Raw genomic sequence first — 14707 nt, 5'->3', positions numbered from 1 at the left:
CTCCGGAGCCCCATGCCCAGAGCTCTGGCCCTCCCTGAACGGCTGCTGCCCGCACTCACACCAGCCCTCCCACATCGCCCATCCCTGCCTGGTAGGGGACTCCCTGTGGGGAGCCGTCCAGGCGCTCGCAGGCTCCCCGCTCCTCCGTCTACTGAGACGGCTAACGTGGGGTCGGCCCACCTGGAAACTGTTCTCCCCGGGTCCAGACGGAACAGCTGGGCACTGATGGAGTCTGCAGGAAAATTAATCAGCGCCGACTGGCCGCGGTGCCAGGCGCTGCCTGGGCCCGATCCATCCTAATGAATCCCGAGCTCCCGCCTTAATGACTCCAGACAAGACTAATTTAGTTGCGCAGGTGATTAGCGTGGGCATTAGCACCTGAATTGTGATTCAGGATGCTTTTGGCGGTAGTGAGGGGTCTGCCGGGGGGCGGGGGATGGGGGCTGGGGGCTGGGGGGGAGGCGGCTCCACGGGCACTGACCTTGGCCACATATGGAGGGTCCAGGAGCCGAGGGGAGGGGGCTCAACAAGACATCCGGCATCCACGGGCCCTCCTGCTTTCATTCGCCCCCCTGTACTCGTTCAGTGTCTGCTGAGACTCCCTCTGTAGGGGGCGCCGTGCTTGGCACAGAGCACATGCAGACTCAGCTTGCCCAGCTATGAAATGGAGACGGTGCCGCCTCTCGGAGACTCACTGTGAGGTCTGTAGGAGGCCAGGCGTTGAGAACCCTTCACAGAGGCCCTGGCAGGAGGCTGGCAGTCAATAAATGCTCGCTCATATTACCACTCTACAATCTTCTATTATACATAAATGCTAAAATGCTAATTAATTGGAATGTCGATATTAATAAAAGGAGTGAGCAAAAATGAGCAGCTGCTGACGAGTTACACACCAACAACCCGGCTAGAACTCGCTCAGAGCTTTCACAGGGGCGAATACAGAGCAGAGGGAGGGTGGGGGCCTCAGAGCAGGTGACATCTGAGCTACGCCTTGAAAGATGAGTAGGAATTCACCAGGCAGGAAGGGGAAAGAGCTTTCCCTGCCGAGGGACCAGCATGGCAAAGGTGTGGGGAGACAGAGGTGAGGTATTGGGGTGTTGAGAGGGTCCCCGTGACTAGAGATCAGGGTGTGAGTGGCAGGTGACAGGCCGTGATGAAGAGTTCTCCCTCCTCCCTCTAGGCACCTGGGAGGCTCTTGGCTGGCAGTGTCTAGAACTGGGATGGAAGGAAGGACGTTGGTGCCCAGCCCCAAGGGACACTGTCCCCCTCCAGGGGCTCAGGAGCCAAGGCAGGTGGACTAGATGTCCTCCGCCCCTCACAGAGCCCCTCGGTCAGCTTGGTGTCTCCACACCAGACCTCCCGCTGCTGCTCCTGTGTCTCCCTGCGGGTCCCCAGCAAACACACCATATGCAGCCCCGGCAGGCAGCTGGGGTGATCAAAACACGACCCCTGGCACGGCGTGGGCCTCGTCATTCACAAGCACAGGCACGTACGGTGTCCGTGCCATCTGGGGCACGTGCTCTCCCGGGCCCACTTCCTGGGCAGCCATCCCCGTCATCACCGACAGCTCGCTCCTGACACCCTCGGGAGCGGAGCGCCTGGCCTGAGACCGCAGGAAGGAGGGTGCACAGGCACGGAGCCAGTGGGAACGTTCCCCACGTGCCCATATGCTCCAGACCTCACTCCTTCCCCAAGACACCCCGGGCCCCAGGCACAAGCCAGGGCCGGAGCTGGGCCCTGGGGACACAAAGATGGTCCAGGCCACCTGGGCGCGTTCACAGTGCAAGAGGGGAGGCAGATGAGAACTGAGCCACACTAGCACTGTGACAGGGACCAACAGAGAGGAAAGAAAGCAAAGGAAGCAGCACTCGAACCCTGCCTGGAGAAACCCAGGAAGGTCACACGGAGGAGGCAGCCATCAGAACGGACTTGACCGACCAGCGGAGGCTCGCCACCTTCCAGGCAGCAGGAGCGGCAAGTGCAAGGCTGAGGTAGGAACCCGCCTCTCACGCTCACGGAACCGCAGGGAGGCCAGTGTGGCTGGAGGGGAGCAAGCATGGGGGAGCGGAGGAGACGAGGTCTGACACGTAGCCAGACAGCCGACAGCCTTCGTGTCACTCTCATTCCAAGTGGGGCGGGGGACTTGAGCACACCTCATGACAGGCTCTGTCTCAGGACCCCTGACCGCTCGGCTGCGGGGGTGAGAGAAGGCTTCAGCGGGGTGAGGGGGCAGGGAGACCACTGCGGCCATCAGGAAGCTGCTAGAGAATCTAGGCCTGCACCGTGGTGTCGGGAGCAGAAGGGGCGAGAAGCGAGAAGATTCTGGAAAGCTTTTGAAGATGGCGCCAACAGGATTTGCCGATGAATCGGAAGTGAGGTGAGGGAGAGAGGGAAGAGACAGGGACGACCCCGAGTTTTTGGCCTGGGCAACTGGTGTTTGAGGCAGGTGGTGCAGCTGCAACTGAGGCGGGCAAGGCTGCAGGGCAAGCAGGGCCTGGGGGAAGGGCAGGAGTCTAGCCTGGATGCACAGAGGCTGAGAGCCCTGCAGACACCCAAGTAGAAATGCTGAGCACAGAGGCGGACACACAAGTCTGGAACGTCCTCCGCAAGGAGGCCCGGGAAGGAGGTAGCAGCCTCCGACTTGTCAGCACCCGACAGGACCTGAAGCCGCGAGACCAGAGTTGATGGCCACGGGGCTAGAACACGGACGGGGAAGGCACACAGGAGCTGGGCCTGGGGCCCTGCAACACTCAGGGGTGCGGGAGGTGTGGAGAAGCCGGCAAAGGGAGCTGAGAAGGCACAGCCAGAGAGCCAATGCCCTGGAAGAGAAAAAGACCGACTGCCAGAAGGCCACAGGTCTGAGAATTAAGGACTGGCTTCAGCCACCGGGAGGTTGTCGGTGACCTTGACGTGGGCCATACTGGTGAGTGTCTGGAGTGGATTCGGGACGTCACCTGGAGACAGCACCCAGGAAGCGTCCCTCCCTCGGATGCCGGTGCCACGCGGTCATTTACTGCTGACAGCCAAGGCCACGGTGTGGGCGATGCCACCAGCCCGACCGGGCACCGAGTCCTTGATCTGCCCTTGCTCTGCCCCTCCCCGGCCAGCTCAGCTGCCAATGATGGACGTTCGTGTCTGGAGTAAGACACACAGGGACAAGGGGGCCCTGAATGTTAACAGACAGGGCTCCGTAATGACTTCATTTTGCTCCTGTCTTCTCCGGCTGGGAGATGGTCCTCAAAGAGAACATCAGGCAGAGGGAATTGGAACCAGAGATGGGTGAGGAGATAGAGTGACACGACGCGTAGCCTCCGCAAGGGATCTGGGGCGGCTGGGCTGTGCCCTCCCCCTCTGCTCCCCAGCACACGGCTGCTGGCCCGCCGGCCGAAACCGAGGCGACGGCATAAAGAATGGAAAGGCTCGGAAGGTTTGGGGTGAATCTGAGACCCAATCTCTAGCTCAGGAGAGAACATTTGCAGAAACCACACACTAACAGCCCGCAGCCAACTCTACCTCCGGAATCTTAAGAGGAATTTGGAAAACACATTAGTTAACACACTTTGTACTCTACCTTGAGCAGTCAACAAACGTAGTTTTTATGATTGTATATATTATACATATAAAGTATATCATATATTATTATTATCATTATTCTGTAAGGCTCCGGTGGTCTGAATTAGGCTCAATGGGTGGGAGTTCCAGGGACAGATTTCATATTCCTATTAGGAAGGATTTTTCATTCCCAGAACCGTCCCGTAGCACAAAAACGAACTGTCTTCCGGGATCATGAGCTCCCCACCGTCGGGCATTGAGAGGGGTCATTCCGTCCCCATTTTACAGGCTGGAACATTGAGGTTCAGAAAGCAAAGGGCCAGTGAGAACCAAGCCTCCAAGCCAAGTCTCTAGGCCACCCCATTCCACATGGCAAGCAAAGGGCCAGCCCCTTGGACAAACTGTTTCAACCCTCACCCTCGCCCTGGCCTCTGCTGGTCTGAGGCCTGCACCCCGCCACATCCATGTGAGTTTACATCAACCTCTGAATGGCCCAGGGCCACACAGGTGACAGCACACAGTGGACACCTCCAGGAGTGTTATCTGAGGGCCTGGGCCGCCCAAGATGGGCCTAATGCCCTCTCATTGGTGAGATAGGAGGTAAGGCCCAGAGAGGGGCAGTGCTGTGCCCAAGGCCACACAGTGAAGAACAAAAACTAAGTTCATGACTTTCAGGCCAGAGTTTGCTGTCCCATGCCGATGCAACATGAAGGGGGGAAGCCAGGAAGGTGTGGGCCAACTCAGCACCAGCCCCTGCCCGGAGAGACGAACAGAGCTGTCTTCAGCTCACTGAGCCCTCTCTCGTTCCTAAGGTCCCCTAGAGCCAGGGATCAATCCCCACGGCACCAGATCGACGGCCCTGCTGTGACTGCCAAGCGCAGGCTTAATGGGGCCATGTCCTAGGAGTTGCTCCCGGAAGCCGATCGATGCTTAGCATTTGCAGAACGCGTTTGCGGAACCGGAGCCAAAAGTAACTAGAGCAGGGCCTGCGGGAGGGCTCGCTGGGAGTGGGGGCATCCAGCCTGGGGCTTATCACCATCAGCACTGGCCAAGCAATACCCACTCCACCCCACCACGTTCCCTGCACCACAGGCCTCTGAGAAGGCCACACTCGGGGCTGAGCAGGGTCACAGATAGGGTGACGCAGCCAGCACCGCTCACCTGAGGGCCGCCTTCGCCTCTCCCCGCCAGCAGCCCCGTCAGTTAATGGCTGGCCCCGCCTCTGCCTCAATGGTCCCCCCTGTCCCAGATATAGTCCCTCTACCACAGAGCAATCCCCGGGAGGCTGAGGTTAGCACAGACACTTCTAGGGGCGCCTGGGTGGCTCCGTCGGTTGAGCGTCCGACTTTGGCTCAGGTCACAATCTTGAGGTTCTTGAGTTCGAGCCCCATGTCGGGCTCTGTGCTGACAGCTCGGAGCCTGGAGCCTGCTTCGGATTCTGCGTCTCCCTCTCTCTCTGCCCCTCCCCTGCTTTCTCTCTCTCTCTCAAAAATAAATAAACATTAAAAAATGTTAAAAAATAAAAAGAACTGACACTTGTAAAAATCAGCTGTAGGAAACAGTATGTGAAGGAACAGAAAGGGAGTCTTTTGGGACTCTGCTCAAGGGCCACCACCTCCCCAAAACCTCTCCGGCTTCCTTCTGCCTCTGCTCTGTCCCCAGAAGAACACACCTTCCTCCTTCAAGGCCCCACTGGAACTTAACCGGACATCCAACCCGGCCCCCATCACCCCAACATCGACTTCTTTATCCTTCTGTCGGATTCCTCTCTGGGTGCGTGGCAGTTAGGCCCGGCACAGAGGGTGCACCCCTCTATAGCTGATGGACTGATGGGTGAACCGGGAGAGCCTCTACTGATGACAAGGCTGCTAATGTTCATTCATTTCTCGAACCACATATACTAGGCAGCTACTCTCCTACCTCCACACCAGCCCCGTGCGAGGCCTGGGTTTGGGGAGAACCCCCAGACGAATCCAGAAGCCCACGCACACGGCCTGAAGCTCAGCAGCATCCCTGGGAGACTTCTAGGTTCCCTCTCCACCCCCCCCCCCACCAGGAGTTAAGCTAAGCCTGAGGAAGAGGCAGACAGAGAGGCGGGCAGCCTCCTTCTCGGAGGAGCCTTTAAGCACCTACACCCACAAATCCAGCCTTGCAGCGCTGATCCAAGGGAGGCTATGAATCACCAAAGGAGTTGCAACTTTCCCCAGGGCCCCCCCCCCACCCCATGGGTCCTAGAAAGGAGCAATTGGACTGTGGGAACAATCCCCACAACAGTCAGAAACACCTGCTATACTCTGCAGCCACCTGCAAAAAAGCTTCCACCAGGAAGGATGGAAGGAAAGGTCTCTCCAGGGGTTGCCGTCCTGGTCGCGCACACAGCAGGGGAGAGGCTGGGGCCTGCTGAGGCTCCCCTCGTCAAGCAGAGATGTCTATGAAGAATTTTCCATCTTCTCTATCACACATATACCTTTGGTTTTACGTAAGAGAGTGTTTAAAATGACCTCTGCGTTAAATGCCTTCATACCCCTCCCCTCTCTCCATGCCACCTTGCTTCATTTCCAAGGACAAGCGACGCTCCAGAAAGAAGCACCACCCTGGCCCTAAGCCCCACCCGCAGACCCACAGAGGAGGCAGACCTGAGTTTAAGAAGCCCCAGATGACGGGCATTTTCCCTAAGATGACACGGACAAGAATGAGGACAAGGGAGGGAGTGTGGGGGGAGGCAGGAGGGGCCTCTCACAGGAATGAGGGTCTTCCCATCAGTGCAGCTGCGCTTCCCGAGAACCTTCTGGTCCCCGGAGCCGAGCGAAGGCCACAGGGCTATGTGTGCACATCTCCAGCCACAGGCATAGAGGCCAGGCCCTCAGGAAGGGGATCATGAGGACAGAGCTGGGTAATGAGGTGACTCAAGCTGGGGTGTGAGGGATGTTTGTGATCACCTCCAAAATAGGTAATTGTTCCCCTAATGACAAAAACAGGCAGACTCATTGTGGAAAACTTGGTGATCACGGAAAAGTACAAAAGGCTACAAAACAAACCCTGTGACAGTTGCCAACTTCAAGTTTTCCCAAAGAAGAGGAACAAGCCATCTTGTAGAACAGAAGTGGAGGAAGTCACGCATCTTGGGCTCAATGTGATAACTCCTTGGGCACTTGGAGCCCCCCCCGTGTGGGAAGGGACAGCCCTGGGAAGGACTGAGCGCCCCATCCCCAAGGAGAGGCCATACACACCCCCATGAGGGACACCACAGAAGAGGTTCCAAAAATTGGTAGAAGATGGCCTCAATCTCTAAGATCACCTTTGCTCGTGGGAAGGGAAGCCCACCCTATGCCACCCGGCATGCCCACCAGCCCTTGTGCCAACTCACCCACGGGCGTGTCCTCGCTGATGAGCAGGTACGTGTCAAAGAAGTGGTTGGTGAAGAAGGGCAGTCGGTTCACCTGGCCTGGAAGTCAGAGGACAAGAGTGTCAGTCAAGGACCTTATGCCATAGCTTCTGCAAGGGAGACACAGAGTAGGGGCTGCAGAGGGCACTGAGCTTACGTCCAGTGCCATGGCCACCTTCCCAGGACCTCAGCGAGTCACTGTCCTGCTTCTGGGTAAATGGGGAATAATGCCAGTAGGGAGGTCGTACGGTGAGAGAGGCCACCAGCCCCACATGGCTAATGAGTCCTGGGACATGATGAAGCATAAAATACACACAGGATTTCAAAGGCTTTATATGAAAACATGGGTGTAAAATATCTCATTAACCTTTTATATTGAACATGGGTTGAAATGAAAATATTGTGGACATATTGGGTTAAACTTATTATTAAAATGTGTTTCTTGGGGCGCCTGGGTGGCTCAGTCAGTTGGGCGTCCGACTTTGGCTCAGGTCATGATCTCACGGTCCGTGAGTTCGAGCCCAGTGTCGGGCTCTGTGCTGACAGCTCAGAGCCTGGAGCCTGCTTCGATTCTGTGTCTCCTCTCTCTGCCCCTCCCCTGCTCATGCTCTGTCTCTCTCTCTCAAAAATAAATAAAAACATTAAAAAAAATTTTTTTAAATAAAATGTGTTTCTTTTCTAATGCGGCTTCTAGAAAATTCCAACTCACACATGTGGCTCACGTTGTACTCCCACCAGGCAGCCTGGCTGTAGATGACATGTGAGCACACCAAGGACCAGGGCTATCCTCCTCGATGGCTACCAGCCTGGTGCTCAGAGAAGAGCGAGGACTCAGGAGCCCCAGGAGGTATTTGTCGTGTGAAGGAACGTGAGCCGACCCCATAGGATGAATGACAACAATGCCATGTATAGAACCTTTCTCCATGCCAGCCACTATGTCCCCTCCACCAATCTTCATGGTACAGCCGGGGCTATCATATCCCCATCTTACTGCTGAGGAAAACGAGGCCTGTGGGGAGTAAGCAGTAACTTGCCCAGGGTCACACAGCTAGTAAGTGGCACAGGCCTTAGGGGACCCCTGGGTGGTTGACCTTGTATCACTCTGTGATGGCCTTGGGACAAGGGCCAGGTTTGGAAGGAGTTGAGGAAGTAGTGGCACGGGCTGAGGAATTTAGTGATTCCAAAGAGCCCCCCAAACCACAAGCTCCCCACACAAGGCCTCCCCAAGGCTGGCTTTACCTGTCCCCTGAACCTCTTCTTAACAGCCTTCAGTATATATATATATATATATATATATATATATATATATATATATATATTTGGTCTTTGCCCCAGTTCCTGACACAGAGCTCCAAAACTCCTTAGAATTTCCAGAGAGACAGGAGTATCGTTTATAAGGAGCCCCTTTTGAGCACAGCTGAGTTTATGCTAGTGAGGGGACTTGGTTGGGGGGTGGGGAGCCTCTAGGCAGCCCCAGGATGGGGCTGGTGGGCAGAAAGACCAACTCGTTAGTGGGGGGATCTTTTAGTCCCATCCAGACCTCTGGGGAGGGGAGGGAGCTGGAGATTGAAGAGATCTGATGAGTGCTCAGGAAGTGAACATATCCATGTGCTGGGAGGGTGGTGCACCTGGAGAGGACACGGAAGCTCCACTCTCACCCCATTCCATCTGGCTGCCCCGGAGCTTTACTCTTTATGTTAACCCAGGAAATGGAAGTAAACTGCCTCCCTGAGTCTTGTGAGTCATTCTAGCTGATAAAACCTGAGGAAGGGGGTCATAGGAAGCCCTGATTTATGGCCGGTAGGTGAGAAGTATGGGTGGCCTAGGACTCGTGACTGGCCTGTGACATGGGGGCGGTCTTGTGCGCCCGAGCCCTTAAATGTGTATAATTTGACACTAACTCCAAATAGTGTCAGACTGAATTTCATTAAATTTTTGGACACCCAGTTGGTGTCCAGAGAATTGGTTGTTGGTATGGAAAACACCCGAGAAGTAGGCAAGGGAGGGCTCTTCCCTTTCTGCCCCTGCCAACCAGGGGGTAGGTAGCTGGTCTGTCTCGCACAGGGCTGATGTCGTGCAGCCATAAGCAGCCCCTGCTGGGTACTCCAGGGACGTCCTCCTTTTCCCCATTTCGGCTGAGCTGGGGCTGTCTCAGGGCTGGTGCCAGGCTAGAGAACGGAGGCCAGCTCCCAGGAAGTGAGAAGGCTGGAGTCGAGGAGGAGCACTTCCCCCTCCCGCCTGAGATGCTCCTAGTGCGGAGTGGGCTCAAGTTTCTTCTTAGACATCCTTCAAGTTTCATCTTAGACATCCCTTCTTCCAGGAAGCCCTCCTTGATCACCATTACTACAAACGTGCCCCCACACACACTCCTCCATCCTCTCATATCAGGAATCCAGAACCCCTCTCACACATAACAGCCTCAGAAAGAGGCCAATGGCCAGGGGCCTTGTCTTTGTTTGGAACTTCCCTGTGCTTCTTTCCAGCCACACGATCCTCCCATGCCTCAGTTTACTCAGATGTAAAATAGCAGTAACAATACTTACTTCAGGGCAGCCCTGAGGATTAAGTGAGATTACATACGTAAAGTGCTTAGCGCCATGCCCCAGCACACAGCAAGCACTGGATAAATGGTAACTACTATTAACATTGGTATTAATAATGGAGCCACCTGCTCAGCCAGAGAGGGATGCTTTTGACCAAGAAGAGCCTTGGGCTCCAGTATGGGAAGCGGGCTGAACCCGGGTGAAGGCTCCGGGGTGGGCTTGGGCTGCTGGGAGGGAAACCAGCCAGGAAAAAAACACCGCGTGCAGCAGCATTGTTCATTTTTAAATTTTCTTTTACAGGACCTGCCGATAATCACCTGCTGAGTGCTCTGCACTGGCAGCCGGCAGGGCCCCAGGGGCAGATGTCTCCTGCTACCTACCAAGCAGGGCCTGGGTCCTCAGAACAGTTCTGCTGCCCCCAGAGACCCCGTGGCCCTGGGCTGCCAATGCGGTCCCTGGGCACCAGGAGGGGGTTGACGGGGCAGGGGTGGGGAAAGGGCACACGGACAGGTTATTCGTTCTCTTAAAAACCACTCTCAAGGCACAAAGGCTCTGTGTGAGACCTCCAGCCCAGCTGGTCCGTGAGTGGATGTACAAGGGGAGGGGACATGGGGGAGTCCCAACTTCCCGTGCCCCACACACCCCTTCCGCGTGAGTCCGCATCCACTGTTGGCTCCGCCCCGGTGGCTTCCTCCCACCTCTGCCAGCCACGCCTACTGATTGTTCCCCACACAGTAGATGGAGGAGTCCGCCAGCTTTAAATATTTCAAACACAAAAATAAACTCAAAATGGATAAAGGACCTGAATGTGCGACAGGAAACCATCGAAACCCAAGAGGAGAAAGCAGGAAAAGACCTCTCTGACCTCAGCCGCAGCAATTTCTTACTCGACACATCTCCAAAGGCAAGGGAATTAAAAGCAAAAATGAACTATTGGGACCTCATCAAGATAAAAAGCTTCTGCACCACGAAGGAGACAATCAACAAAACTAAAAGGCAACCGACGGAATGGGAAAAATATTTGCAAATGACATATCGGACAAAGGGCTAGCATCCAAAAATCTATAAAGAACTCACCAAACTCCATACCTGGAAAACAAATAATCCAGTGAAGAAATGGGCAGAAGACATGAATAGACACTTTTCCAAAGAAGACATACAGACGGCCAACCAACACATGAACAAATGCTCAATGGCACTCCTCATCAGGGAAATACAATTCAAAACCACACTGAGATACCACCTCACGTCAGTCAGAGTGGCTAAAGTGAACAAATCAGGAGACTATAGATGTTGGCGAGGATGTGGAGAAACGGGAACCCTCTTGTACTGTTGGTAGGAATGCAGACTGATACAGCTGCTCTGGAAAACAGTGTGGAGGTTCCTCAGAAAATTAAAAATAGGTCTACCCTATGACCCAGCAATAGCACTGCTAGGAATTTACCCAAGGGATACAGGAGTGCCGATGCACAGGGGCACTTGTACCCCAATGTTTATAGCAGCACTTTCAACAATAGCCAAATTATGGAAAGACCCTAAATGCCCATCAACTGACGAATGGATAAAGAAATTGTGGTTTATATACACAATGGAGTACTACGTGGCAATGAGAAAGAATGAAATATGGCCTTTTGTGGCAACATGGATGGAACTGGAGAGTGTGATGCTAAGTGAAATAAGCCATACAGAGAAAGACGGATATCATATGTTTTCACTCCTCTGTGGATCCTGAGAAACTTAACAGAAGACCATGGGGGAGGGGAAGGAAAAAAAAAAAGAGGTGAGAGTGGAAGAGAGCCAAAGCATAAGAGACTCTTAAAGACTGAGAACAAACTGAGGGTTGATGGGGGGTGGGAGGGAGGGGAGGGTGGGTGATGGGTATTGAGGAGGGCAGCTGTTGTATGGTGTTGTATGGAAACCAATTTGACAATAAATTTCATGATAAAAAAAAGAAAAAAACAAAAAAACACCGCACAGCATCTAGCTTCTTACCACCGCAGGCCTGAGGGGAGAAGGGAGCGGGGAGGCTCACAGAAAACACACCATGCGAGCTGCCGGCCTCCACCTCCTGCCCCCCAGCAAGCCCACAGATGAAGAACACGTTGAGGCCAGAGGGAAGAAGGCGGAACAAACTTCGGCAAAGAGAAGATGACAGGCTGACAAGAGGGTCTGACATCTGTGAGCCTGACCCATCTCTGACTACCCGGGATGGGAGGAGAGATCCACTGGGGCTGTGGGTCAGATGAAAACAAAGTGGGGAGAAGTGATGAGGGAGGGTCTGCGGGAACGAGAGGAGGGTGAGGGGTCAGGGGCAGGTGTCGGAAGGGCAGGGTGGAAGACGGTGTCCGTCAGTCCCTAAGGTCAGCCATGGCCTCACCGTGCCAAAGGAACAACACTGGCTGCTTCAGACAGGCACCAGGAAGGCAGGACCATACCCGGCAATGAGAGAGAGGGACCCTCATATACGTGCAAAGCAGACTAGTCCCCAGATGGGCTGGTTTTGCCACAGAGCTGCTGTGTGGCCCCAGGCAACTTGCTTCACTTTTCTGTTTTCTGCGCCCCATTTTCCTTCACCCAGAGAAAGATACAGCTCATAATAAAAGAGCTAACGCTTTATTTTAGCACCTAATACGTGCCAGGCGCTATTCTAAGTGCTTGACATGTGCATTAACTCATCTGATCATTCTGACAACTGAAGGAGGAGAGTCCTATCGTCCTTTGACTTTAGAGATAAGAAAGCTGAAGGACAGAGCGACTAAGACACTTGCCCAAGGGAAGCGGTTGGAGAAGTGGGGCGGGAACCCAGGAGTCCTGGCTCTGTGCTACTCCCTTGTGCCCACTTGAGATGCACAAACCGTCTTCCACCTAGAGAGCTCAAGAGGAAACTATCCTCTGCTGAGGATACAGCCGAGCTCTTAGCACCTGTTTTATTTTTACAGACAGTGTAAGCCCGGGAGGGGCAGGCAGCAAGGGGGAGAGAGAGAATCCCAAGCAGGCTCCGCACTGTCAGCACAGAGCCCCAACGCAGGGCTCAAACTCGGAAATGATGAGATCATGACCTGAACTGAAATCAAGAGTCAGACGCTTAACCGACTGAGCCACCAGGCGCCCCGATGTATTTCTTCTTAACAGCGGGGGAAGGGCATGAGTGTCCAAGGTCATAGAGCCGGCTGAGGAGAGTGTCCTGACTCCCCCACCATCCAGCAAAGCCAGAGGGTCAGAGCTGATCTCATGTGCCCCCACGAGGTCTCCAATGGCCGTGGGAGCAGAATCCTGACCCTGACTGAGGCTCAGCCACGCCCTGCTTGGCATGACCTCGGGCCAGTAACATCTCCAGGTGTCAGTTTCTCTGCAAAGGAGGTCAAGACTCGAGAGAGGGTCTGAGAGCGCCTCCAGCTCTCCCCTGAGAGTCCGTGAAACTGCGCCGTCATCCCGGGCTGCCTGGATGGAAGTGAGCTCCCCATCACAGAGGCATTCCAGCAGAGATCCTTCCAGACACAGTGGCCAGGAGAGGGGAGCTTCAAGGGACTCTCAGGCAGCCAGTGGGAGGCTGGCTTCCTCCAGCGACTCCCTAGCTCCCTGGAGTGACAGAAGGAGCTGGCCTCACTCAGGAATAAGTTTGCCCGTGTCACCAGGCAGGCCGGGCCCACAGCTCTTCCCCAGGGACACGCTGGTCCCAGGGGACACCATGCCAGCCGTGCCTGCAGTCCTAACCTTCCTTCAGCGCAGTCCAGAGCTGTTTTGCTCCTTGCCACCAGCTGTCCAGGAGCCAAGGGACAGGCAAATGCCCAGGCCTTTCCCGGCCTCCTCCGCGGCCACCAGAGCTGACGCTGATCTGGCCGCTGGGGAAGGAGGGCTGGTCCTCTCTGCCAGGGGAAAGGGCACCTCACCACCACGATTCACTCAAGCTGTTCCTTCCTCCCGGGATTCCCTTCCTCCTGTTCCCCTACGCTAAAACTACTTCTCAGTCTTCAAAGCCCCGATTAAATGTTCCCCCTGGTTGAGTCCCTCCTGTCCCCACAGGCCCAATCAATCTTTTCTTCTGATGGGCTTCTCCAGAGCCATGTCTGTCTTCTTACCACTATACTCACCTGCCTTCTAGGTAGTAAATCCTAGCTGTGGCTTCCTCCCCCACCAGGCTCGGGGCTCCCTGAGCACAAGTCACTGCCCCATATCCCAGAACTGGGCACAGTAGACACAGCCTCACACAGTAGGTACTCAAAAGACAGCTCTGAAACCAAAGAGCACTGCAGCCACTCCCTGCATCCCAGAAGGGGTTCAGGGTCACAGATGCCTCCTCCCCCTGGAGCTCACCTGTTTCTCAAGGCTCCTCCCCTTCCCTCCCGGGGAGGCTGGTATTTTCAGTCCTGTGAGTGCTGCGGAAGCGACCGAGGCCCAGAGAGGGAAGTGTGTGTGCAATCACACACACAGCGAGGCGAGGTCTGCGGGCCCAGAGCAGCCGCGCCCCCCCCCCCCAAGCCCCCTCCCAGTGCACAAACCCCACGCTGGCGGCGGCAGGAAGGGCAGAGGATCGGACTTACCCAGGCATCCGGAGATCAGCACAAACAGCCAGGCCACGAGGCAGCCGGTGGCAACGTGGCACCTCATGTCTCCTGGGGACGCAAGGAAGGAGAGGTGAGAAGCCTGCCCTCCGAGCCCCTCCTACACTTGCCCACCCCTGCAGCTCCGGGGAGAATTGGCCTGGGAAGAAGGGAGGGAATCAACTCACGTGGTGGGGAGCCGGGTGTGGGAAAGAAGAGAGGGTCTGCATCGCTTGGTTTCGTATCATCCAGGGCTGGGTATAGCTCAGCGGCCTGGGGGTGGGGGCAGGGGCAACGGTGCGTCTGCCCTCATGGGGCTGGCTACGCAGCCGAGCGAGCGAGAGAGTGAGCGAGGCTAAGCAGTAGGCACAGGAATGCGTGACCGAGGCATTCTGGGCCCCTTGCGGGGAGGGGCCGTTGCCTACATCCTCCAGGATGGCAGCCCCAGGAGTGATGGGGCTTGGGTAGCCTGGGGACAGGGATAGGAGATAGGTGCTGAGCGGGCAGTCAAGGGTCTAAGACCGGGCTTGGCAGGCCCAACACCCCGGATCCCCCCAGCCTAAGTGCCCGATGGGCATGTCTTTTCCCACTTTTCCTACCCACCCTACTATCTCATAATCTGGGATATGAAAGGTGGCGGCAGTCAGCAGTGTCCAGAGTGGCACAGAGAGGGGAGGTAACTGCAC

The 14707-nt window shown here is 55.6% G+C and overlaps 1 protein-coding gene across 1 annotated transcript in view; it reads right to left on the bottom strand.

The window, feature by feature from the left end:
- LOC124506880 (cadherin-23-like) overlaps positions 1-14088 on the bottom strand; it is a 286170-nt gene extending 272082 nt beyond the window's left edge. Inside the window, exons 1-2 of the mRNA XM_047072896.1 lie at positions 14022-14088; positions 6920-6997 (exon numbers count right to left, since the gene is read on the bottom strand). Of these exons, the coding sequence (XP_046928852.1) occupies positions 6920-6997; positions 14022-14088 (145 nt within the window). The remainder of the gene's footprint in view (positions 1-6919; positions 6998-14021) is intronic.
- Positions 14089-14707: the final 619 nt, after the last annotated feature.

The sequence above is a fragment of the Lynx rufus genome, unplaced genomic scaffold (assembly GCF_022079265.1).
Source record: "Lynx rufus isolate CCGP_SWC_20201006 ecotype Redwood Valley unplaced genomic scaffold, mLynRuf1.p SCAF_11, whole genome shotgun sequence".
NCBI classification, from domain to species: domain Eukaryota; kingdom Metazoa; phylum Chordata; class Mammalia; order Carnivora; family Felidae; genus Lynx; species Lynx rufus.
This window is presented reverse-complemented; position numbering and strand designations above follow the sequence as displayed.